At 47.0% G+C, this 26,313-nt stretch overlaps 1 protein-coding gene across 1 annotated transcript in view; it reads right to left on the bottom strand.

Moving 5' to 3' along the window:
- ADGRL3 (adhesion G protein-coupled receptor L3) overlaps window positions 1-26,313 on the bottom strand; it is a 713,779-nt gene that overhangs the window by 305,988 nt on the left and 381,478 nt on the right. Inside the window, exon 12 of the mRNA XM_084829694.1 lies at window positions 18,991-19,113. Within this exon, the coding sequence (XP_084685820.1) occupies window positions 18,991-19,113 (123 nt within the window). The remainder of the gene's footprint in view (window positions 1-18,990; window positions 19,114-26,313) is intronic.

Below are 26,313 nucleotides of genomic sequence, written 5' to 3'. Positions count from 1 at the left end.
AATGATGATGATGATGACGACGGTCACACTGCAAAATCGCCTATGATTACTTACTCAGTTTTCATATATGCCTGCAGGGATCTCTAAAAAATATAGTGTCCAAGATGAATCCTGTGAATGGTGTCAAATTGTGAGATGCAGTATTTTTTTTAATATATTTCTTTACAAAATCTTACAGCTGAACCCATGTAGTTTCTAATTAGGCCCAAGGACTACAATATCTGGACATGCAGCTAGGCATGTCGGAGGATTGTGTTTGGGGAGTGAAGCTCAACAGATTTTTTCCGGTTCATCCCTGAGGATTTTGTTCCATTTCCCTCTACTGGTGTTGACTCACTCTGTAGCAAGTCAACCCAATATGCGGATCTCCTTTTTTTTTTTTTAATGTCTGCAGCTTGCACATTTCCCCCCATTTCCTCTCCTACTTGCAGAATTTGTAATCTCCTCAATTTATTTTATTGGATCTTGAAATATGTGCAAATGTTATTGTACCTAAAACCAAAACAAAACATACTGCTTCTCTTGCAGCAAGTGGGCAATCTGGTCCCCTAAGTGGGTGATCTGGTCCCATTTTCCTGAGCTGTCAGTGTCAAAGTGTGCACAAATCACCCACCAAGAGGTTGGGAAAAGGGGACCAGATCACCCACTTAGCAACTTGATCCTCCGGGTTTGAAGTGTTGACACTTGGGGGTACCCAACTTCCACTGCACATTTGCCCAAGTCTCAAGCAAATGCTTTTAACACTGATGTAGCCCCCACTCTCTTTTCCCGGCTCCCATGTGCAATAACTGCGGCAGCACTTCCAGAGTGAAGGGGTGGTGGTGGAAGTAACGAGTTATTTGACAAGAATGGAATGTGGCTCTTTTCTGCTAAACAAAGCAATGTATGGAGAGGATGACACTGACAAGGATATTGATAGGAGGGGAATATGCCACTGTGGGCCTGCATAGCAGACAGGCGGACCTGCGATCATGCAGCTGCACAAGAATAGCAATAACAAAAAATTATGACAACATTTGCACACATTTCAAGATTAAATAAATAAATGAAAAATGGCAGAACCTGGGAAAAAATGTGCAAAAGTTTCCTGGATGTTGGAAAAAAATCCAGTGCAGTCCGCCCCTGCTTACTGGAAACTCTGTGAAAATCCATTGGGCTTAAACAGAATGGATTTCCCAGGATCAGACATCCCTACATGCAGCATATGCTGAAGGAGTGTCAGTACTGAGTTTTACAGAAGAGGCTGAAACTCCAGCTCTTCATTGAGGCCCCCAGGGGTCAGAGTTTTCAACCTGAGAATCCATTCCAGTTCTTTTTTTCCCCTTTTTTTAAAAGGATTCTATCGTCAGTTGTAAATACTTTTTGCAAAGCCCAGAACCTTATTTTTTGCAGAATATTTTTTTCCCTACAAAATGTCCTACCAAAGGAGTGTCCTATTTCTTATTTCTAATATTGCAAAGATGTTCACCCATTCATATTTTCAGAGACCTGAATGTTTTGCCCACACAGAGCTCATCAGTGTGCACATTCTCTGAGGTTCCTTGGACACCATGCTTACTGCCTGGGCAAATATCAAAATTATGATCAGATTATGCTGAAGTATGCATATTCTCTTGTATTTCTTTGAAACTATGCAAATTGCCCACAGAATGTACAAAACACTGTTGAGATACGCATAGGCCTCAAGATTGTTGGAGATCAGGGGCACTGCTAGGATCTTAAAAGATCCGGGGCACAGGCCCATAACACACATTTGCATACACACACACACACACATGCACACACGTCTAAGCGCACATCTAATGTATGTGTGTGTGGTGTGGGCATGCGGTGTGCGCGTGTGTGTGTATACATTACATACATGCATGCATAAGATGTGTGCACCGACCCCCACCCACTTCAACTCAGACGCTGATTCAGCATTTTACATCCTGCTTCTATCTGGCCAATTTGTAGTTGGACCACTTCAGCTCAGCACCAAACCTGAGTCAATATTTGGAAAAATGAATCTTATGCTTCCTGTTGACTACTATGGGAAATTAGAAAAAAAAAACTGTAACTTTTTTCTCTTGGTCAGAACTGGATGAAAATTTCAGGCATGGTAGCCCCCTAGAAGGGGATTACACCTGCCCAATGTCAGAAAAATAGGTGCAGGGTTTATATTTTGATTTTCTTTTCAAGGGAACTGCCAGTAACATTATAATTACTTGGAAGAATCGGATAAAAGTTTCAGGATTCATTAGGCGTGTATGGATTCCTCACCATCTTTTCGGGTGGGGAATCCATGCGGGGGGGAGGTGATCAATTCCTCCCCCCCTGGAATCCGCCAGAGTGGCTCCGCTCCCCTCGGATTCCGGTGGGAGGAAAACTGGCTTGGGGGCGCTTACCTTCCTTCCTGCCAGCCGCAGCCGTTCGCCTCCTCCCTGTCCCTGCCGATTGCCTTTAAAAAAAGTCTTTTTTTAAAAAAAGGCGATCGGGAGGATGTGCCCATAGACTTATATGCAAATAGAGTCATGAAATCTTGCATATAAGTCTATCTGTCCATAGACTTATATGCAAGATTCACCGCTCTATTTTGCGTATAAGTCTATGGGCACATCCTGCTGATCGCATGGCCTCATTTGAATCCGCAGAGGATTTCTCTGACATCCCTAGGATTCATGCTCTATCAGAGAAGATCATGTCTGTCAAATTTCAGAATGATAGCCACAAGGCTATTTGTACAAGGGTGGCCTTGACATTTTGAGGCCTCCAAAAGAGGACATACTTATCTCCCTATGTTCCTTGTGGACCATTGTTCTGAAAATTAGACAGCCTAGAGGTCGGAGGCAGCCGCCTATCCCCATAGGATTGCTCCCCCCACTTCCATCTTTCCTGGTGTCAATCAGATGTTCTTGCAAACTAATCAGAAGGTGTTGTATTTTTTATATTTTTAACAAATGGGTTCAAAATCCACTGAAACTCTTCATTTGGAAGATTTTTAAACAGGTTAGAAAATTTCTTAGAAAATTTCTAAGTTTTTTAAAGTGTGCAGATATGAGAGTTTTTATAGGCGGTACGTCATTTCAGCAACAAAATCAGATACTGATGGAAGCATTTCCAAAATGCTCTCTCCATAGCAAAAGTTTCTTTTAAAAAGCAGTTACTTTCTTGCTCATTATTAAAACGTCACCTTTACCATGAAGGGACAAATTAAGAGTGTCTATTTGTTCAAAAATATCTGCTAGGTAGCATACTACTGACAGCCACCTGTCATCACAGAATCACAGAAAAGGTCAGCAAATTTGGAACAAAGTTGCTTCCCTTCGGCAGGATGGCAGCTGCTCCGGTGCCACGGTTGATCAAGCAACTGCGCCGTCCTCTGCCGTGCCTGGCAGAGACTGGGGCAGTTGCTCTCAGTGGCCATGGCAAAGACAGGATAGGTCTGGAGCCGAGAGAGAAATGCCACGGAGCTTCCCTCTCGGCTCCCGTCCCATCCTGCTGCCTCTGCTGCCAACATCATTGCATACACTGGCAGCTTGTTGGGGCAGCAGGAGGCTGCTCAATTATCAGGCAGCTCATGAACCCCAATGGATCGTCTTGCAAACCCCTTGGGGTGCACGCATCCCACTTGGGAAAGCACTGGCCTAGAAGTCCAGGGAGGCTGCAAACTTATTAGCATAAGGAAAAAATTAGGCTGAAATGTAGAACATGCCACAGCTCAGCGAGTCGAAGAGGAGGGAAGGTGATTTCTGCTGATTCCCCCTTTCCCCTTCAGTCCCCCACACCTATGCTGTTCTGGAGTGTTAGAACACACTAAACAACATTCTGAACAGTAAGCTGAGGCTCTCCTCTAGAACTGAAAGAGAGAGAAACCCTATCCTTATCCAGCAAGCTAAAAACACAAGGAGGGGGAGTGTGCTAGGCCCTCCCTGCCTCACGCATTTCTATCGCCCTCTACACAGGGAGAGCAAAGTTCTAAAAGGGAGACTCTTCTCTGTCCATGGAGGCTCCCCACTTAGGGATGGCGGAGAATTTCTCCCCGAAACTTCGGGGGGCCGAGCGCCAACGTGTTCGGCCCCCCGAACAAGTTTCGGGGAGAAATTCTCCGCACCCCCTGCACCCCCCCCCGGGATGGGACTTACCTTTGCCAAATGTCCCTCCTGGCGGCGGGTCCGGCCGGTGGTTCGGCGGGTGTTCGTGCGGGGCGGGAGCGGCAGCCGGTCTTTCGACCGGCTGCCGCTGCCGCCATTCCAAGAAAAGAAAAAAAAACAAAAACGCCCCCGTGATAGGCTACGTGACGATTAACGTAGCCTATCACGGCTAGATTTGCAAAGTCAGCCATGACAGGCTACGTAAATCGTCACGTAGCCTATCACGGGTGACTTTTAAAAAAAAAAGCGCGTACGGATAATGGCGGCCCCCATAGGGAGCCGCCATTCGCGTTCCTTATTTGGTCGCTGTAGTCTACGTAAACATTTACGTAGACTACAGTGACCAAATAAGGAACGCGAATGGCGGCTCCCTATGGGGGCCGCCATTAGCGTACGCGCTTTTTTTTTTTAAGTCACCCGTAATAGGCTACGTGACGATTAACGTAGCCTATCACGGCTGACTTTGCAGATCTAGCCGTGATAGGCTACGTTAATCGTCATGTAGCCTATCATGGGGGCGTTTGTTTTTTTTAAAAAAAACTTTGGAGTTCGCGGCCGGGCGAGGCAAGGCGCCTCCTCCCCGGCCTGAATTTCGGCTGGGCGAGGCGGGAAGCCTCCCCCCCAGCCTGAATTTCGGCCAGGCGAGGCGGGAAGCCTCCCCCCCCGGCCTGAACTTCGCGGGGGGAGCAGCGAAGCGCCTCCCCCCCACCGCGAACAAGCTTCGAGGACAGGTAAGTGACTTTCGTCCACCGCTACTCCCCACACAATCTGGAACACTGATTTTCCCATGTTCCAGATTGTGTGCACTGCCTCCACACTTCAATTCTTCAACTTTTCAAAACATGTTTTCATAAAGTGGGATTGCTGGGGGATGACAACTCTTCCTACAGGTGAAAGAGCAATGGTTATCTCTGTACATCACTAACTTCTTTTATCCCAGGTAATTCCCTTTTTATTATGTATTATTATCCGATGTAGCAATTGCCAAGATCTCATGACATAGGACAAAGAAAAAGGTAGGCCTTAGTAAGCCACACTTTTTGTTCCCTTTGTTTTGGGAATAACTTTTCTTCTCAGATAAGATTTTAGAGCAGGTTTCCTTTCCAGGAAAACCTGCCTCCTCTTCTCTACCCCTGGGTTCCTTTTCCTGAATCCATTTTTGTAATTTTACTTTGAACTAGTCAGGGCTCCTAGAGAATGCATAGTCTCATGCTTCCCCTCCAAGCTTTCTAACAAAAAGCCTTAGAACATGCAAAATTTAAAGGGACCTGCAAGGGCCTTGCTAGCCCCAGTTCCCCATTACAGAATCACAGGACAACCCCTGAATACGGAATCAAGACCTACAGCATTGCAAACCTCCTCATTCTACCCCTTCTCCTCTGGAATAGCTAAATATCTGCACTCCAATCTCTCTCTTCTTCTATCATCTCTCACTTCTACCCCTCATGTTGCCCAATCCCATATAATTTACCTTCCATGTTTACCCCATTTGTGTTTAGTACAGATGTGCATGGGATTTGGCCAAAGGCTGAAGTCTGGGTTGAATCAAGCCCCTTTAGACCATTTCTGGTGTCCTGTCCTGAAGCAAAGCAGGCTACCCTCTGAAGCAACCTGAATGGAATCTTGACCCTCACAAGGCTGTGTTACCAATTCAGGAGACATTCCCAAATCAGCATTCTCAATCTTGTGAAGAGCCTCCACAGGTACAGGTAAGTCACCCTCCACAAGTAGAAAGAGATGGAAATGTGTGAGGAGGGGGGTAGGGCTTGTGTGCGCCGTCTCCTAATCTGTCTATTGGGTTCAGTACACCTAAATAGGGTTTCTATCTCCTCTCCAAATAGCACCTTTTGGTTTCATTTCTCTGAACCCTAGTTATGAGTGGAAGGAGGGGAGTTTGGTTGAGTGGCTTTACATAGCTTATTGCGCGAAGGAACAGGGATGCAAATACGCCATTTGCGTCTCTGTTTTTTCATGCAATAGGCTACGTAAAGATTTACGTAGCCTATCATGTCAAAGAGCAGGGATGAAAATGGCGTAGTGGACACCATTTGCATCCACAGTCCGTCAGTCCAGCGAGTGATATGGCAGTGGTGGCCGTATCACTGGGGCTTCGGAGCTGGCGGCAGGTAGGATCCGGCCAGCGAGGACTTCGCGAGGTAGGAGATCCGATCCTCCACGGACTTCAGGGGGCTGGATTCAATAGAATCCGGCCTCATTGGGGTCCGTGGAGGATTTCTCCGACATCCCTAATTGCCTCTGGTACTGGGAGTAGCAGTGATCAGGACTAGTAGCCATTGATACTCTTCATGAATTTATCTAACCCCCTTTTAAAGCCATCCAAATTGGTGGCCATCACTACATCCTGTGGTAGCGAATTCCATAGTTTAACTATGCACTGTGTGAAGAAAGACTTCCTTTTATAAGTCCTGAATCTCCCACCAATCACCTTCATAGGATGATCCGGATTCTAGTATTTTGAGAGAGGGAGGAAATGTCTCCCTATCCAAATACTCTACACCACGCATAATTTTGTATACCTCTCTCCGCTTACCCTCCTTTTTTCCAAGCTAAACAATCCCAGCTGCAGTAACCTTCCTTCATAGGGGAGATGCTCCAGCCCTTTGGTTCAGTTGCCCTTTTTTCTGCCCTTTTTCCAGCTCTACATTACCTTTGTTTAGGTATGGTGACCAGAACTGTACACAGTATTCTAAGTGTGGTCACACCATAGATTTGTATAAGGGCAGTATGACATTAGCAGTTTTATTCTCAATTCCTTTTTCTAATTATGCCTAACGTGGAGTTTGCCTTTTTTACAGCGGCCGCATACTGGGTCGACGTTTTCATTGAGCTGATCACTTTCTTGGTTGGTCACCACTATCTCAGATCCCATCAGGTTATACTTGAAGCTGAGATTTTGTGCCCCCAACATGTATCACTTTACAGATGGGGTGTATTTCTGTGACTGACAGCTCTAGCTTTCAACCAGGGAATGACTTTACCTGCCACAGGGCTTTTCTTTATCTCCAAGTACAGTGCCTTTGGAAGGGATGCATCCCTCTGCTCTTTGTTGGCTGCCTGTCTTTGTGCAGCAGCAATGTTTAAACAGTTCTTGGAGTTGATAGTTGTGTTTTGCTTATGTGACCTTCCCTTCTGTTCTTTCATTCCTCATTCCAGACCAACCTCTTTTTTCTTTTCTTTTTAAAGAAAAGAAGAAGAAGCTCAAACATACACATCAGTGGGCAGCCATGGATATGAGAACTATTTCTGTATTAAAACCCCATGTTGAAAGAACAGCCATTTACCAACAGAAAACTTCTGAAGTCAGGAAAGACCAGCACTTGTTAAGCTTATTATTTTACTTGCAGTATGGAACAGAATATTAAGGGCAAAAGTAGCAAATAGAAGAAACATGTGCTTAGACAGAGTATTAGATTCCACTGATTATCTAGCGCATGGATGGGCAACATGCAGCCCTGTCACCACCACCCCATAGCCCCCCCCAATTTCAGCCCCCCTGAAAAAAGACACTTGTAATAGCTACAGAACTTCAAAAGGACAAACTAATTTTGACCCTTTTGGTGCTCAGTAGTTCCACGGATGCCATGTTTATTTTTTTTTAAAAAAGTAAAATGTTTTTGGTGTCTGCGGTGTGGGTGTGGGTGTGAATAGCCCCCAGACCTCCTGCAGTTGCCCATCCCTGAAACAGAGCAAAGTTGGGCAACCCGTGCCCCCGTGATGCCCCAGACCACAATTCCCATCAGCCCCAGGCATCATAACCAATGGTGAGAAAAGATGGGAGCTGTAGGCCAAGACATCCAGAGGGCCACAAGATGCCCACCCCTGTTCCAATCAGTAGAAACTAATATAGTGTCTAATCGCATCTGTTCTAGAATTCATGCTTCCAGTCAAGCAAAAGGCAAGATATTTAATGAGAGAAATGTTATGAGCCTTGTCATATAGAGTAGGTGATAATTAATATCCTCTTTGATTTAAATTCTGATTTAAATTCTATGAAGATCAATCTTACTGTTATAAAAACACACTGTCATATACATTACTGCTGTCATTTTGCACATTTTGCCTTCTGTATTGTCTACACTGAGTGGTGTATATGGGTGGCAAAGATGTGGGAGAAATAAAGCTGTGTGTTGTGCAATTTGTATAATGGATTACACTGGTATTATTACAACTGCCCCTGAATCAATGCCATAGGTTAATGGAGGATACAGAGTAAAGCAAAATAAAGTGTTGCTACACATTTTGTTTCCACCCTCAAAAACAAAAGAATTCTAGTTTGGTAGTGTTTCCCCTGACTATTGATGCTTCATTGCAACTAATTTGTCTAATCTGTAAATCTACTATGACATGGATTAGAAATAATAAACGTTAAAAGGAAAGGAGCCAGCTGCCACTTACATGGCAAGCTGCTTCAGGATTAGGATAGCAAGGATATTCAAGATATTAGGATATTAGGATATTCAATAGGGCTGTGCACAGACCCCCCAATCCACTTTAGATGACCCTGAAGATCATCCGAAGCAACCCCGATCTGCTTTGGGCCGATTCAGACCCCCTCCGCTCCAACTTGGATCGAGTGAGATTCGGATTGCCTCTTTTTGGCGTTTTCCCATTGACTTGCATGGGAAAACACAAATGGTCAGAACTTTTTCAGTTTTTAGGACACAGGCATAACATTTGGGGACCTCTCCACACCAAGAGCTGTAACTTCCCTGTTTCCACACACGCATGTGACACCTTGGCCTCTCCCAGCACCCTCGAGGGCATTGCACCCTGCAAAGCCCAGGAGTTTGGCCCACTGGCTTGTGTGCTAGGCGCAGGTGAAATTTGAATTTTTCCAGGAAAACTCCCAAAGCAAAGAATTGTAACTCCTCCCTGTTTCCACAGATGTGCGTGAAACCTGGGTGTCTTCCAGCACCCCTCAAGGGCATCCCACCCACCAAAGTCCAGGCACTTTGGCCCACTGGCTTGTGTGTAAGGTGCTGGTAAAATGTGAGGTTTTCCAAAGAAACTCAGAAAGCAAAGAGCCATAACTTCTCTCTGTTTCCATGGACATGTGTGACACCTGAGCCCCTCCCAGCCCCCCTTAAGGGCATCCCAATTGCCAGATTCCAGGCACTTTGGCCCACTGGCTTGTGTGCTAGGCGCAGGTGAAATCTGAGTTTTTTTCCAGGAAAACTCCCAAAGCCAACTGTAACTTCTCCATGTTTCCACATACTCACGCGACACATTGGCCTCTCCCAGCCCCCCTCAAGGGCATTGCACCCCCAAAGCCCAGGCAGTTTGGCTCACTGTCTTGTGTGCTGGGCACAGGTGAAATTTAAGTTTTTCCAAAGAATCTCAGAAAGCAAAGAGCCGTACCTTCTCTCTGTTTCCACGGATGTATGTGACACCTGGGCTCCTCCTAGCCCCACTCCAGGGCATTGCTCCCCCCAAAGCCCAGGCAGTTTGGCCCACTGGCTTGCGTGCTAGATGCAGGTTAAATTTCAGTTTAACATGACATTCAAAGCAAACTCAGAAGGGATAGTGTGTTGAAGCGGGGGTGACTATGCCCAATATCTGCTGCAGGTTTCTCTGAAGTGCAGAACAAGTTTATTCTGAAGAATCACCGGCTCAGCCTTTCTATGGCTGCATATAGACTTTGCCTGACAAGCAGACTGGAAGAAATTTCTATCTGCTGTTGTTTATTCTAGCACACACAGAATTAGTATTGATATTTCTATGTTTGGGGTTTTCTTTTCTTGGCCAGTCCACTTCTTTCCAAACTCGAACAGGTTGTAACGTAAAACCTGATTCTTGGGACCAGAAGGAACAGAGAGTGCTGCAACTGCATATTAACTTTCCAGTTTATGCAGTTGGTCATCTCTGTGGACCTCAGGCTCTCGGTGATCTTCTGACAGAGGCAGGAAGAGACAGCAACTGTGCCAGTGAGCTGGTTTGGAACCACCTGAGGTGGTTCGACTGCTCCTACATGACAACAAGCACTTCTATTGGGAAGATCTGCCAGGGGAGAGGTCATGGACTGTGGGAATAGTTACTGTGGCTTTCGAAATGAAGGATGTATGAAAGAACGGAAGAAAGAAACAAAGAAACAAAGAAAGGGGAATGAATGGACCAAAGTGCAATGCCTTGCCCACTAGGCCATATTGTGTATAGGGATGTACGAAACCACTTACCTGTTTCGTAAGGGTCATCTGCGGTGGTGGGGGGAGGCGCTCCATCCCTCCCCCTAGAATCCTCCTCAGCCGGCTCCGCTCCGCGGCGACTCCGCAGAGCCACCAGCCGGGTGCATCCGCAGCCGGACATCCAACTGTGGCAGGTCTGCGGATGCAAATGGTGGCCAGTGTAGTGGTCACCATTTGTGTCCCTTCGCTGAGCCGTGACAGGCTATGTAAATATTTCCGTAACCTATCACGGCAAAGAGCGGGGATGCAAATGGTGTAGCGGACTGTATATTTACGTAAATTTGTGTCCCTTCGCTGAGCCATGATAGGCTACGTAAATATTTATGTAGCCTATCACGTAGCCTAAATATTTATGTAGCCTATCACGGCTCAGCGAAGGAACGCAAATGGCAGCCGGTGTAGCGGCTGCCGTAGCGGCCGCCATTTGCGGCTGCAGCCCGGCAGTAGCCAGAGCTGCTGCCACCGCCACTGGAGCCACAGCCAGGTAGGCTCTGTTTTGGGGGGCTTCCACAGGGTGGTGGGGCGGGTTGCTCCGTTCCACCAGGGATTCTGGGGGGCCGAATTCACTGGAGTTCGGCCTCCCTGGGATCCGTGGCGGAATTCTCTGTCATCCCTAATTGCGTAGGGAAGAGCAGCCTGGGGTTTTGTTTAGTTGATTACGTAAATTTGTTGTATTTCATGTTGTTATTTGTACTGTACACCACCTAGAGTGGTGTAGGGATGGCGGAGAATTTCTCCACGAATCTTCAGAAGGCCGAATGCCAACGCATTCGGCCCCCCGAAATTGGTGGGGAAATTCTCCGCCGGCCCCTGCCCCCCCCCCGGGATGGGACTTACCGTGGCCGAATGTCCCTCTCGGCGGTGGGTCCCGGCGGCGGTTCGGCGGCGTTTTGTTGGGGGCGGGGGCGGCGGCCGGTCTCCCGACCGGATGTCGCCGCCACCATTGCAAAAAAAAAAAGTAAATTAAAAAAACACACATACCCGTGATAGGCTACGTAACAATTTACGTAGCCTATCATGGCTAAATTTCCAAAGTCAGCCGTGATAGGCTACGTAAATCGTTACGTAGCCTATCACGGGTGTGTGTGTGCGTGTGTTTTTTTTTTTACTTTTTTTTTCGCGGCCGGGTAGACGGGGCTCTCCTACCCGGCCTGAATTTCGCCGGCGAGGGATGGGGCGCTTCCCCCCCGGCCTGAATTTCGGCCGGGCGAGGCGGGGCGTCTCCCCCCCTTCGCCTGAACTTCGGGGGGAGAACCGAAGCACCTCCCCCCCACCGTGAAGCAAGCTTCGAGAACAGGTAAGGGACTTTCGTCCATCCCTAGTGGTGGGGCAGCTGGCCAGATGGGCAGCTAATGAATCTAATAAATAAATAAATAAAACCTGGAGGAGGCAGGCAGGCTGGCAGAGGCCAACAGAGGCAGGCGGGCTGGTGGAGCCTGGGGACCCATACTGGTGGACCCATACTTCCCCCACCCCATCTCCTCCATGGTGGGCTGCCTAAGCCTCTTGGGGGCGAGAGACGGATTGCTCGCAGGAGTTCCGGCAGCACTACCAGCCTTCTGCTGGCCCCTGCTGCCGGCCTGCTGGGATGCAGGGGCCTGTTCCCCGAGCAAGACTGATTGGTGCTGCCTCCTCAAGTGCAGGAGCAGGTTGCTGGTGCTGTAGTGCCCTGGCCGTTCCCCCTGCTCAGAGGCACCTGGCAGTGGTGGCACACGGCAGTGCTGGGATCCACTCCCAACTCACAGTGGTCCCACACGATGCTGCCCTGACGTTTCGGGGGAGGAGGAGATGCAGACTGCCTGCCTTGACTCTGGGGGGGCACCACATGAACGGGGGGAACAATGGAAGAGGGGTCGGGTGCTGGAGCCTCTGCCTGCTGCTCCTCTCCAACACACCCTGGAGGACCTCCTCCTCTTCGCCCTCCACCACGCTGAGCACGTCAGACACCTCTGAGCTAACGTCCATCAGCGGGCTCCCCTCTTCCACCGCAGGAGGAGGTGCTGCTCCGCCCTGGGCACGAGTGTGACTGCTGCACCTGCCCACGCCAGCCTCCTCGAACAGGGACCTCCGAGCATCGCAACTGGCCTCCGCACTCTGCTGCCCTACTGCACCTGGACCCAATATCTGGACTAGGGGACAGGCAGCTCGCCTAACGGTGCTGCTACTGAGAGCAGCACCTCGCCCAGCTCTGCCCGGCCAACACCCCGAAGATGCCTCATATTGCGCTGGACTGCTTTGCCACACAGTGGAGTGTTATTGGAATAAGAAGGTAATTAATATAAATACTATGTGTTCTGTGCTTTTTGAACACTGCCTTGAAATTGGAACGTATAGTGTTGGTGGAACAACAACCTAGCGCACACACACACACACACACACACACATGGACACAGACACACAAGAGCTAAAGAAAAGCAGAACTACCTAAGCTAACGATGGGTGTCTTTAATTTATTGTTTTATATTTCACATTCTTTTATGGAAGGTAGGATAACGTCAAGAAATACAGGGCGACAGCACAGGCGATTAGATAACAGCCAAATCGAGCTCTATTTTTTTTTTCTAAAAAAAACTTCTTTAATTTCTGTTTTGGGAGGATCAACACAGAGAAGACACAGACGGTTCACTTCAGCATGGGGGTGAGGGGCAAACACTACACACATAGGCTGCTATAATATGCCTTTGTTTCAGAATTTAGAAAAAAAGAAAAAACTAAATGCTTGAATATGACTTAAAAAGGGGGTGAGAACATGCCCAGAAATCAATGTCTGTTTTTAAAAATCAAAATAAGACTGGGTTTATAAAAATCTAAAAGAGACAGAGTTGACTGACAAAAATGACAAGGAAATAGAATAGAGAAAGCAGAAGTAAGGGTCGACATTACACAAAAAACACAGCCTTTTCCAGAGTCCAAAATTGAGATAAACAAACAAACACAGGAATGGCGGGGGAGGGGAGAGCGTAGCAACCACTAGCGAGGAAAAGCTATGTTAGTTTGAATAAATATGGAAAGGAGAGATGAATCTAATCAAATACAAATAACAAATGAGTCAGAGGTAGAAAGAAACAGGAGAAGGCAGATGAAGAGGTGCTGCAAAAGACACCATTCCAATGGGGACAGACGGCCAAGGAGCGCTCCCAGTACAACCAAGCTGTTTCCTTTTAATTTACATTTTGAGGAAAGCCTAATGGTGATCAAAATTGAATAAATGGAAAGAACAACTCTTAGGAATGTGCACGCATGCACGCATGCGCGCGCACACACACACACACTCATCTACCCACACCAGCCCTCTCTCCCAAAGACACAGCTAGCGCAATAACCGAATGCAGCCTTTTGCTGAAGTATATATACACCGCTTCCTCCATAGCTCTCTCTCATTGGAGACTGCTGGCGTCGGTTCTGGCTGAGAGTTCCCGTTCACCAAAGCACACTCCCTCATCCTCCTGCGCTTGCCTTTCCCCTCCCTCCTCCTCCTCCTCATGCCCCTCTGCATGAGCATTGAGAAGCTGATACATTTTGGAGACAGCCAGTCTGGACTGCTCAGGCATTGAACTCCAAATATAGGAGGCAGAGGAGGCGCTTCATGGGGGGGGTGCTTCAACCTGGGGTGCCTTGGTACTGCTCTGTATCACGAGGATTTTGCTCTAAATCAGTCCGCTTCACCTTGTTATTCGGGCTTCCTAACAAGGTGGTGCACAGCCCTATTATTCAGGGAAATAAGATGTTTTTCATAAACAACACTTTTAAAGCTATATACAACTGTAAAGACCATAAAATATACCTCACAGTTTGAGATGCTGGCTGAGAAACTGGCATTAGTGGGTTGTTGTTTTTTAACAAATTCTACAAGGCTGCCTGGATTTATGAAGGAAATTTATATCTGATATTTGTGCCATGGTTGTGCTTGTGATTCTGATGTGTGTGTGCCATAAAAGATCACCAATTTATTTATTTATTTATTTAAATCTTTATTAAGAGTAGGGATGGACGAAAGTCCCTTACCTGTTCTCAAAGCTTGCTTCGCAGTGGGGGGGAGGCACTTCGGTTCTCCCCCCAAAGTTCAGGCGAGGGGGGGGAGGTGCCCCGCCTCGCCTGGCCGAAATTCAGGCCGGGGGGGAGGCACCCCATCCCTCGCCGGTGAAATTCAGGCCGGGTAGGAGCGCCCCGTCTACCCAGCCACGAAAAAAAAAGTAAGAACAAAAAACAAAAAACACACTCACCCGTGATAGGCTACGTAACGATTTACGTAGCCTATCATGGCTAGATTTCCAAAGTCAGCCGTGATAGGCTATGTAAATCGTCACATAGCCTATCACGGGTGACTTTGAAAAAAAAAAAAAGAGCGCGTACACAAATGGCGGCTCCCATGGGGACCGCCATTTGCGTTCCTTATTTTGACACGTCTAGTTTACGTAAAGATTTACGTAGACTACGGCGAAAATAAGGGCAACGCAAATAGCGTTCCCTTATTTTCGCCGTAGTCTACATAAATGTTTATGTAGACTTAATGTTTACATAAATGTTTATGTAGACTAGACGTGCCAAAATAAGGAACGCAAATGGCGGCGGCCATGGGCCGCCGCCATTTGCGTACGCGCTTCCCCCCCCAAAGTCACCCGTGATAGGCTATGTGACGATTTACGTAGCCTATCACGGCTGACTTTGGAAATCTAGCCGTGATAGGCTACGTAAATCGTTACGTAGCCTATCACGGGTGTTGTTTTTTTTTTTTTACTTTACTTTTTATTTTTCCAACCGGCCGCCGCCCCCGCCGAACTGCTGCCGAACCGCCGCCGGGACCTGCCACCGAGAGGGACATTCGGCCACGGTAAGTCCCATCCCAGGGGGGGGCGGGGGGCCGGCAGAGAATTTCCCCACCAATTTCGGGGAGCCGAATGAGTTGGCATTTGGCCTCCCGAAGATTCATGGAGAAATCCTCCGCCATCCCTAATTAAGAGATTTCTGATACATGGGTGACAAAAGGAAGCCAAGTAGTATCAGATGCCTCAGAATTAGTATGTCCCTTTTCCAAATGTAAGTTGTGAGTTAGCTTTTCCATGAGGGCAAGCTTCCATACACAATTATACCAAATCTCAAAAGCAAATCTGAAGATTTCCACTCCCCAGCTACTGTAAGACGTGCTGCTGTTAAAAGAAAAATTAGTTCCCTATGTAATAATTTTGTGCCTATAAATGGGAAAAGAGTGCGCGTACTGGGGTCTTGGGAACTAATTGTTTAGTAATAATAGAAATCTAATTAAAAATGTGATCCCAAAAATCTGATACATGGAGGCAAACCCACCACATGTGAAAGAGGACCCGCATTCTGTGCATCCTCTCCAACAACTAGGGGATAAAGAAGGGTTCATAAATCTCAATTTCACCAGAGTAAGATACCATCTATGAAGCAACTTTAAGGTTACTTCCTGTACTGAACAGAAAACAGATTTTAATGGAGGTGATGACCACACGTTTTTCCATGCTGAGCTAGATGTAGTCAGACCTAGGTCTGCCTCCCAAACAGCTCTAAGTCCAGAACATTGTTCAAATTTTGCATCCATCATTAGGTGATATGAAATGGAGATCAGACCCTTTCTTTGGCTTGGTGATTCCAAGCAGATATTCTCAAATGGGTGAGATCCCTAGTCAGGTCATGAGAGTGGTTTAATTTTTTTTGCAAAGATTTGGACTTGGAAGACTTCCAGCCCAACCCTCTTAAAATCCAACCAATATCTTCCATTCTAATGTTTCATTTCTTTTCTCCTGCATCTTGAGTCTAATCTATGTTGTTATATATTAGGTAACTCACTTCCTTAATCCCCTCAGCCCCCTTCCCCACCATTCCAGCCCTAGTAGCATTTGCTTTCATTTTAGTGCTATTTGTAGATTTCTGTGTGTCTGTGAGTATAGACGAGTCTGTGCTTTTGGTTGTGCATTGTGTACTTACATACACACACCATGTTATAAAGTGCATCAAGCACTCTATATGTACACAGAGCACATATTTCAACCAAGTGTCATCCAGTACTCCATCAAAGGATGAAGCATGGCGCAACTAGTGTTGCCTCTAAGGCAGTTTCTGGGAGGGGTAGATACAGAGAAGGCAGCAAAGGTGGCATGCATCAATTTTTCCCTTTCTCTGAGTCTGCTTGTAGTGGGAGCCAGGTGTGCCTTTTTTAAGGAGGAGGTGGTCACAGAAGGCAGGAGGTGAGACTATTTTGCTTAGGTATGCTTCTGGAGGGCTTAAGAGATCCCAGGAGATATATCTGTCATGGTGGAGAGTCTTCCTGAGTAGAATGGGAAGATCTTCAGTAGCCCTCCGAGCTCCCAGGCATGCCCAGTGCCAAGAGATGCCCTCCTGTGCTACCCATGCAGCAGGAGAATCTGGATCTCCACACAAGCGGGCAAATGTAGTCTGGGATCATTTTGAGATGCAAGTTATCCTACCTACTGTAGGAGGCAGATCAGCAGAGGCAAGCTCCAGCACCTGCACAGTCAATACAACTTTGTCCTGCTAGGGTAGAGGTTGGGCAGTAGCATGGGCAAGAATGCAGGAACAGGGGAGAGAGAGAGAGAGAGAGAGAGAGAGAGAGAGAGAGGTCCCACTCTCAATCTTCTTCCCTACAAAAAGCAGCAACAGTTTAGGCAAAAGCTTAGCGTAGCGGGACTCAGTGATTGTCACGCTGGGTGTGTCGACTCACAGGTCTAAGGCAACATGCATCAGGCACTCACTGCCTCTTCCTGATGCTGCTTCGTTCTGCCAACCGATTTCTCTTTCAGTGCAGTAACTCAGCTCCAAACCTGGAGCAAGCACTGTGCTCTAGCATGGTGCCTCAGCATTGATCTGCCTGGCAGGGGGGCATACCTTGCTCCTGCCTCTCCTTCTCTCTCCCTCTCTCCAGGAATGCCTGCCTGCTTGCCTGCCTGCCTCTCTGATAAGGTGGTCAAGGTCCCCTTTCTCTGCCCACCCTTATTCTAGAACTGCAATGGCATAGCAGGTCTTGGCATTTGTCTGGAATGCTAGATGTGCACGTGCTGTGCTGCTTCATTGCCCTAATTGGCTCTGTGACCTTGGTGCAAATTGAGCAAATTTAAACAGTATAAAACAATAAATAATAATGACTCTGAGTCCTATGTGTGACCCAGAGGCATTCAGGGGGGTGGAGATGGGAGCAGCTTTCCTCACTTCGCTTTGAAGCAATCCCACCTGCCCGTAAGAAAATTGATTTTATTTTATTTTTTATGTGTGAGGGGTAGGGCACCTTGGCAGGTACCAAGAAAGGTGTTTGGGGGCACACTGGTTGCTTACCTCTGCTCTAAATGAAAAAGATGCAAGCTTCTAGCCCATAACTCGGTGATAGAGCACATGCTTTGCATGCAGAAAGTTCCAGGTTATCCCTTAAAAAGATGTCAGTACAACTAGGGGGGTGTTTCTACCAGAGATTTACTCTGAGCTGGCTGTGTGTTGAGGTCATTAGGGATAGATGACGTCATAGCCATCCAGCAGTCATGCTGGAGCTTATCAGGGAAAAACTGGATTTCCTGAGACTGCTTAAGGTCCAATTCTCCAGTATAGTTGCTGTGTGCCCCAACCCCCGCATTGACCTTGGGTATGCTAGCCCTGCCCAGGGGTGTGCTGTAACCCTGATCAAGTGGTATTTCCTGCCTCCCGTCCTTGTGATTCCCAGCACAAATCAATTAGTGTCTACTCAGAAGTAACATTGTGCTCAATGAGGCTTCTCTCTCAGTTACGCACATCGGAAGTAATTAATCACCCCACCCCCATTACAGTGATCAAGCGCAGCAACAGTACAGAAAGATTAGGAGGCTTCTCTCTCAGTTGCGCACATCAGAACCCACCCCCACCCTCCCGGTTACCATGATCAAGTGCAGCAATGCGCAATAAAGGGGTGTTTCCTCCCTTTGTGCTGAATGAGGCTTGCCCTCCTAATGCCCACAGAACTTACAGACAACCCACTCAACTGACAAGGCACAGCACAATTTCGAGGTTCCGATTCTCCTTTATTTGGTTTATTGCATTAGGAAGAAACTACTTCCAGCCTTCATAATAGAGATCCTGCGGGTTAAAATGGGGGCTGGTTTCCGTCTTTGTGTTTACTGCTCTCTTTCCCAGCACAAGCCTATGTGTGTCTGCTCATAAGTAACTCCCATGGAGGTCAAGTAGGCTTGCTCCTGAAATGCAGGTGCATCAGGGTAAAGGAGAAAGTGGGGGGGAGGGGGGAAGCCTCTCTCATTGCTTGAGCAGCCCCTGCCAGTCAGATGACGTTCACTCCAGCCCCCCACCCCCGCCAGGATGTGTGTTCTGTGAAGCGATTATCACTGCTCCGGAGAACCTGCTCGTGGAGCCCCGATCGCAGCAAAGCTGATTCCTTTTAAAAAATCTGGTACTCCTCCATTAGCTTCTCCTTCTGTTGTTGTGGAAACACGGCCCTGGTAAAACTCTGCCGGACACCCTGGAGAGTCACTGCAGTTAGAGCAGATGTTACTGGGCTAGACAGATCAATGGCCTGACTTCATAAGGCAGTTTGATACATATTATTGACAGGTTACAGCAAAAAGAAGGCAAAACCACGTGACTGGGCTGAGTGAATATACAATTTAAAAAGCACCCTTCTGATGTGCTGAACTCACCATTTCGACCATTCTGCTTCAGTGTGTTTGCTGAGAGCTGGATAGCACTTCCATAGCCTGTATTCTGTGGAAACTTCAGATCTTCCAAATTTCCATCTGTGCTTAGCCTTGCAACTTCCAGCTCTGTTAATATGAAACAGATTAAAAATGGAGTGCATGTAAATCTCTGCAAAGGGTTTAAGGGATTTGTTGTTGTTGTTGTTGTTCGGTCGTTAAGTTGTGTCCGACTCTTCGTGACCCCATGGACCACAGCACGCCAGGCCTTCCTGTCCTATTTAGCCTTGTGATACGTTCCATGGGGTTTTCTTGGCAGGAATTCTGGAGTGGGTTGCCATTTCCTTCTCCAGTGGACCACATTTTGTCAGAACTCTCTGCCATGACCTGTCCGTCTTGGGTGGCCCTGCACGGCATAGCTTATGGCTTCACTGAGTTACGCAACCCCCTTCGCCACAACAAGGCAGTGATCCATGAGGGGCATTTAAGGGATTAGAAATACATAAAAGTGTTCATATGCAATATTGCCCCCACTGCCTGAAATAAAGACATGAGGCATAGTAAAGGGATTATAGTGTTGTTAATTTGCATGTCTTATCTGCAATGTTCTTAAGCAATTGAGGTCAACCTCTCCCAACTCCATATGGATGTATTTGCTACCAAGGTTAGATCTAGGGAATGGCATCTCCTGCAGCTTGTTTTGTGTGAGTGGTCCTACTGTGGACCCAACCATCAGATCAGCAATATCACTTACTAGTCTAGTCACACACCTGAAAGATGGGTAGAGGAGGTCCTGTCAGCATCATCAGGTGACAGCTGAGACTCAGGGCCAATAAGGACATCAGGGCCCAAATGGGACACTGCTCCAGGTCCCCTTGAGGTGATAAGCTATGAGATCTTGCTTTGGATAATTTCCCCTGCACCACTCTGATGACACAATGCTTCTCCTTCCCCTCAAGCTCCACTGAAACTAGCACCAAAGAAGCTAATCCCCTCAGCCCACCTGCTAACTATCAAACTATAGTGGCCAACTGAAGTCCAGACACTTTTCACACGATTCGCTTCTTTTTACCAGTGCCAAAGTTGGGTGTATCTAGCTGTCTGTATTGCCCCTGCAGTAGACTTGAAACTCTTAATTTAGAGGTGCCAAGATAGTGATAAATCAGATCCAGGTTTACTTACAAGGAGATACTTTCTTAAGTACAATCAGCACACAGGCGTACCCAATGGTTGGATCAGACAGCTTCTCTGAACCCAGAGCCATGGGGTAAAATGGGTTTTATACCATACATGTTAGCAGTGAGGCAGCATGACAACAGCAAGCATTAATTAGCATTCATTTACAACTTTCTCAGCATAACACTGCTTGGTCAGAAGGGAGAGCTTTCCCAGCACAGACACCTGCAGCTCCGCCTAATCATAGCTTCACTTGCCAGGCACATCTTGATAAGACACTCGACTTGTTAGTATGGAATGGGCTTGAGGCTGCCCTATCGCTCTTTGACTCATCCTAGTAAATCAAGAGGCCTGTTAGGGAAAACAGCAGCCTTCTGAGCCAAAGTCAGAGAGCATTATGAAGCATCTCAGCCCCTCTAAAACTACTAATAGGCCTGAGGCCTTACGCTGTCCCATCATGGGATGAATGGACAACAAAACTGCCCTCAAGAGGTAACTTGGAAAATCAAATAACCCACTGCTCATCATTGTCATGCCTTCTTCCATGACATAGGACAAAATGTATGCTCCAAACCTCCATCCTTATTTTTGCCATAAACTGAAACTAGCAGCTTGAGCTATGATAGCCTTCAACATCACTCTGTTTGGATGTGGTTGCAGGCTGTCCCCATATTTCTGGGACCACAGCCTGGCTGTATGCAACATGGATGAGAGGACCAATGGAAATTGGAACTGTGCTTGTACAACTCCACTTCCAGAGTAATTAGAGAACCACTTTGGGGTGGGGTGGGGGCAGTCCAGCCCTCCATGGGCCATAGGACATCAGGTGGGCACTCCTCTGAGTGCCAGTGGAATCAGGTGCCTCCTCCCCATGCCATCCCCACTGGAGGTGTTGAGAGGCACACAGAGGAAGACCTTGTCGGTGTTGGCCAAGTCCCCGAGTTTATGTGCTGCTTGTCATCCTGATGGGGACAGCAAGTGGCCCATGAACCCTGGGATTCAGCTAGCACTGGGAGGAGAGGCTCTTCCCAGCACCAGCCAAGTTGGGCACCTCCTCCCATTGCGGGAAGTGAGAGGCACATAAAGGAAGACTTGGCCAGTGCTGGTAAGAGCAGGGGGGATTAACCCAGGGGATGGGGCTTGGAAGTCAAGCCCCACCCCCCAGGAAGAACCACAGGATGCTCCACAGGCTCAACTGGGGAGCCAGGCTGGAACAGGCCCATGGGCTGGGGGTTCTGCACCCCTGAATTATAGCAACAAGCCTTCCCTGCTCTTTAGAGTGAATGAGGGGCACCATCACATGAGACTTTTATCATGCACTTGTTGGGGGACACTCATGGAAGTTTGCGGGTCCTTTTCACAACATCGTTATCCTCCGGTGCCTCTCCTGAGGTTATTTAGGTTTATCCTGCAATAATTTAACTCACCACCATTTATACCACCATTAAAGAGGTTGTGTAATAATTCTGGGAACCCATGATAATACCACAGTGCCATCTAATGACTGTATAAATGGAACATAGGGAACTTCCACACAAAGGAAATGGCAAAAAAACCCAACAACCCCAAAGCAGGAGGCATGTGTATCGTGTCGATCGCGATACCGGAAAGACTCTGGAAGAAGAAAGCCTGGTAGTGGTGAGGGATTTCTGCCTCATGTGATGACACCCAAGGCGATACCCTGAAAGTGTTAACCCTCAGATTAAAAGCCATCTGAGCCAGTATCCTGCCTCACAATAGCTTTTGGTGTTCAGAGGTTCCGATTCAGAATATGGGAGTAGGGATGATGCGGGCACGTGATTTGGTCTGGGAGTCCGGTGGACTCACCCCCGCTCCATGCCCCGAGCCATTCCCACCAAGCCCCTGCACCTCCTCAACCCCCTCCCCCGCCATGCTCACCAAGCCTCCCACATTCTCCCGGGCCCCATCCTCTGGTGTAGCGATTGCCATTTTATGAAAAAACATGGCAATCGTGAATATGTACACATAGAGCTATACACAAAATGGCGTTGTGAATCGCACATATACACAAGATTACTGGCATAAACAGCCCATTCACGCCTGTAATTTTGCGTATATGGGTGATTCACGGCACCATTTTGTGTATAGCTCTATGTGTGCATATTTGTGATTGCCATGCTTTTTCGCAAAAAGTTGATAGCAATGTTGGAGGACGGGGCCCAGGTGATTGCGGGCAGATTGGTGAGTGCGGGGGGGGGGGTTAAGCGTGGGCCTGGGGGCACATGCTGGGGCAGGGGCTGGATGGGTGACAGGAGAACCTGGATGGGGGGGCGCCCGTCCATTCCTATATGGAAACTCCATATGCTCATACACCATCTATTATCAGCCTTCTCCAACCTCGTGCCCTCCATATATTTTATACTACATCTCACATAATCCCTGACCATTTATCATGCAGATGGGGCTGATGGGAGTTGTAATCCAAAACATCGCGAGGGTTATCCCATAATATGTCTAAAGGCTTTTCTACATGAGGATGTTAATGTGCTATATCTACTTTGGGTTTCATCACAGAATTGAGATCCAAGCACTACATGAAAACTGTTTCCTTTTCTACTTTTCCATTACATAACCTCTAGGTGGCACTATGGTATAGCGTAACAGTGCAAATACACACGTGGAAAAAAGTGTTTTCTTTTGCTTTTATAATTAACACCGCATTTTCCCTGCTCTAAAAAATCTTGCCAAAAGTACTGTTTAAAACAGAAGCAAAACTGCAAGGTCACAACATTGTCTAAAGAAACTGTAAACAACCATGAGTAGGGAATGATGAGCACACAATAAATGCCTCGTGTAGAAAAGCTCTAAACCTATATGTCAACAGACATCTAAGACATTCTTCAGTGACCTTGGCATTCAGAGGTACACTCAGTGGTCCTGAATATGAAGGTACCATTAAACTGGTACTTCCATTAAACTTTGGTGGCGGGGGGGGTGTTGGTGTTGGTATCATTACTACTGTGATAGTTCCCACTGCTGTGACTTTGTTACAACTTTGTTTTAAAAACCATCTAAGCACCACTGAACTTCGTCATGGCTTTTGGACTTTGGAGGTACACTGCCTCTGAATATGCTGCCTCTGAACACTACCTCTACTAAGCAATTGTGGCTAATAACTATTAAGAGAGCAAGTCCATGGCCATCCATATTCCCATGCCCCATCCGCATGAGTGTGTCAAAACCCTTGCTTTAAAAACCATCTAAACTGGGAGTCTTCACCACAGTTTCTGGTATTTCAACGTACCAAACCCCTGGACATGGAGGCTCCTTTACACTCCCACATCTAATAGCTATAGATAAACCCACCCCAGCCCTTTGTGTTAACAGCAGAGATATAAAATTCCTTGCAATTTTGAGGCCATGGTAAAAAACAAAACAAAAAAACCCCAGTTTTTTCCCCTGCTTTTGTTTTGGAAAAATGGGAAATTTTGTAAAAATTGAAAAATAAGCAATACTTATTTTTTTAGTTCTCTTTACAGATCTGAAGTCACTTTGTTGCTTTAAGTCAGCCTTCCCCAACCTGGTGCCCTCCAGACATTTTGGATTTCAGCTCCCATCAGCCTCAGGCAGCATGGCTAATGTTGAGGAATGCTAGGCACTGTAGTCCAAAACATCCAGAGGGCACCAGGTGTGTGTGTGGGGGGGCTGCTTTAGGAACATAAAGCAGTTTTTCTGTTCCTAAAGTTATTTTATGTATAATGTAGTTTGGTCATAAAATTATCATAATACTGTAAAACTTTTAAAAGTAAACTCAGTTAGTAAATGTGTAATTATTGTCTGAATAGATTAGAACTACATTAAATGACTGCTATAGCATCAGAAACACAGGACTCTATAGAACAAAACCTAAGCTGTCAAGCATGCACATTTACTGTCAAGAATGCACACTAATGACTCTACTCACATGTTGGGAAACTGAGCATAAATGTCTATCAGTATAATATACTTTAGATCAAAAATTTAATAAGGAATGAAAGAACTATAGGAATCTTACAGAGAGGATTAAAATATATATATTTTCCCCATAGTTCCATTATTTCCAGACATCTTACATCTCTAGTTATTTCTTTCAAATTATTACACAGTTTTTAGAAATCATTTTGGAGGGAGTAAAGGCTGGGTAACAATATATAAATACTTTGTCTTAAATTCTGAAAGAAAATATTTCATAATCCAAAGCTGATCAATTTTTCAAATTTGTTTTTTGGGGGGGAACCAAAAACGGTCCTCGGGAAAAAATGGACCCCCCCTCCCCATTTTTCCTCATTTTTTTCTCATTTTTCCTTCTCATTTAAATTTAAGAAGCAGGGTGTAGATCCATCTCAATTGGGCTTCAGGTCTGGGCATGGCATGGGACAGAAACAGCCTTGGTCGCATTGGTGGATGATATGAGGAGGGCTTTGGATAGGGGTGAATGCTCCTTCCTTGTTCTCCTCGACCTCTCAGCGACTTTTGATACCGTTGACCATGGTATCCTCCTGGACCGCCTGGAGGGGTTGGGCATTGGAGACACCATAGTACGGTGGTTCCGGTCCTTCCTCTCTGGCAGGCACCAGAGGATAGCACTGGGAGAGGAGGTATTGGACCCATGGCCGCTCACTTGTGGGGTGCCACAGGGTTCCATCCTCTCCCCGATGCTATTGAACATCTGTGTGAAGCCGCTGGGGGCTATCATCAGGAGGTTTGGGGTGCGGTGTCATCAATATGCGGATGACACACAGCTCTACCTCTTGTTCAAATCTTCCCCAGGGTTGGCTGTAGAATCCCTGTCTAAATGTCTGGAGATGGTGAGTGGCTGGATGGGGAGGAATAAGCTGAAGCTGAACCCTGACAAGACCAAGGTACTTTTGGTGGGAGACAAGAGGAGGTTGGGGGATGTTGACCTGGTGCTGAATGGGGTACAGCTACCCTTGAAAGACCAGGTCCGCAGCCTGGGGGTCATTTTAGACTCCCAGCTGTCCATGGAGGCTCAGGTGTCAGCCGTGAGCCGGACAGCATTGTCAACTCCATCTGATACAGCAGCTGTGCCCCTACCTTCCCGATCATCTGCTCCCATCGGTAGTACATGCCCTGGTCTCCTCTCGTCTAGACTACTGTAATGCACTCTACATGGGGTTACCCTTGAAGATGGTTCGGAAGCTGCAGCTGGTGCAGAATGAGGCGGCTCGCCTGATTAAAGGCAGCCACTGGCGTGAAGGTGCTGAAGGAGTGCACAAGCTGGTGCTGAAGGAGTTGCACTGACTACCAGTTGTTTTCCGGGCCAAATTCAAGGTGTTGGTTTTGACCTTTAAAACCCTATGCGGTTCCGGCCCAGCCTATCTCAAGGAGCGCCTCCAGCAACACCAGACAGGCCGCTCAACACGATCAGCCTCGGATGGCCTTCTCTCTGTCCCATCAGCCAGAACAGCTAGGCTGGTGAGGACAAGGGAGAGGGCCTTCTCTGTGGTGACCCCCACTCTGTGGAACTCCCTCCCTAGGGAACTCCGCCATGTCCCCTCTTTAATGAGCTTCCGCCACGCAGTGAAAACTTGGTTATTCAGGCAGGCATTTGGGGTAGGTTAGGGTATTTTTAAATAATGTTTAATGTGTAATTTTAAATTGTACTGTTGTACATTGCCCAGAGTGGCCAGGTGACCGGCCAGATGGGCGATTAAGAAATTTAATAAATGAATAAAACCCCTTCTCAGCGTTAAACTGTTTATTTCTCCTATCAGTGGAGTAAGGAGAGCGGTGGAAGAACTGTATTGTTGCAGCTAGAGCAACACAGTAGCGCAGAGTTAAGATTACCTGTCAGAAATCCTCTAAGATTTGGGTTTATCTTCAAGATTAATATTTTAACTTTAAAGAAAGAAGGGCTTATAGAGAGATGTAAAAACCTCAATTTGTCTTTTGAAGGAAAACAGTGGATGCGCTTCGATTTATGCTTCTAGGACACATATGCTAGTGGGGTAGGGGAAGCTGAGGGAAATCCAGCAGAACCTCTCCAGTGCCAATGTCTCCTGAATATCTTGCTTTCTAACGGGATAAATGGAGAGCTGAGATTAATTTAAAATTCATCTCAGCTATCCATTTTTGCTGTAATTCCATAAGGAATTACAGCAAAAAGAGGCAGATAGAGCTATAGAAATAGAG

The sequence above is a fragment of the Heloderma suspectum genome, chromosome 2, assembly GCF_057233095.1.
Source record: "Heloderma suspectum isolate Gila_16-S chromosome 2, 16-S_ref, whole genome shotgun sequence".
Classification (NCBI taxonomy): Eukaryota; Metazoa; Chordata; class Lepidosauria; order Squamata; family Helodermatidae; genus Heloderma; species Heloderma suspectum.
This window is presented reverse-complemented; position numbering and strand designations above follow the sequence as displayed.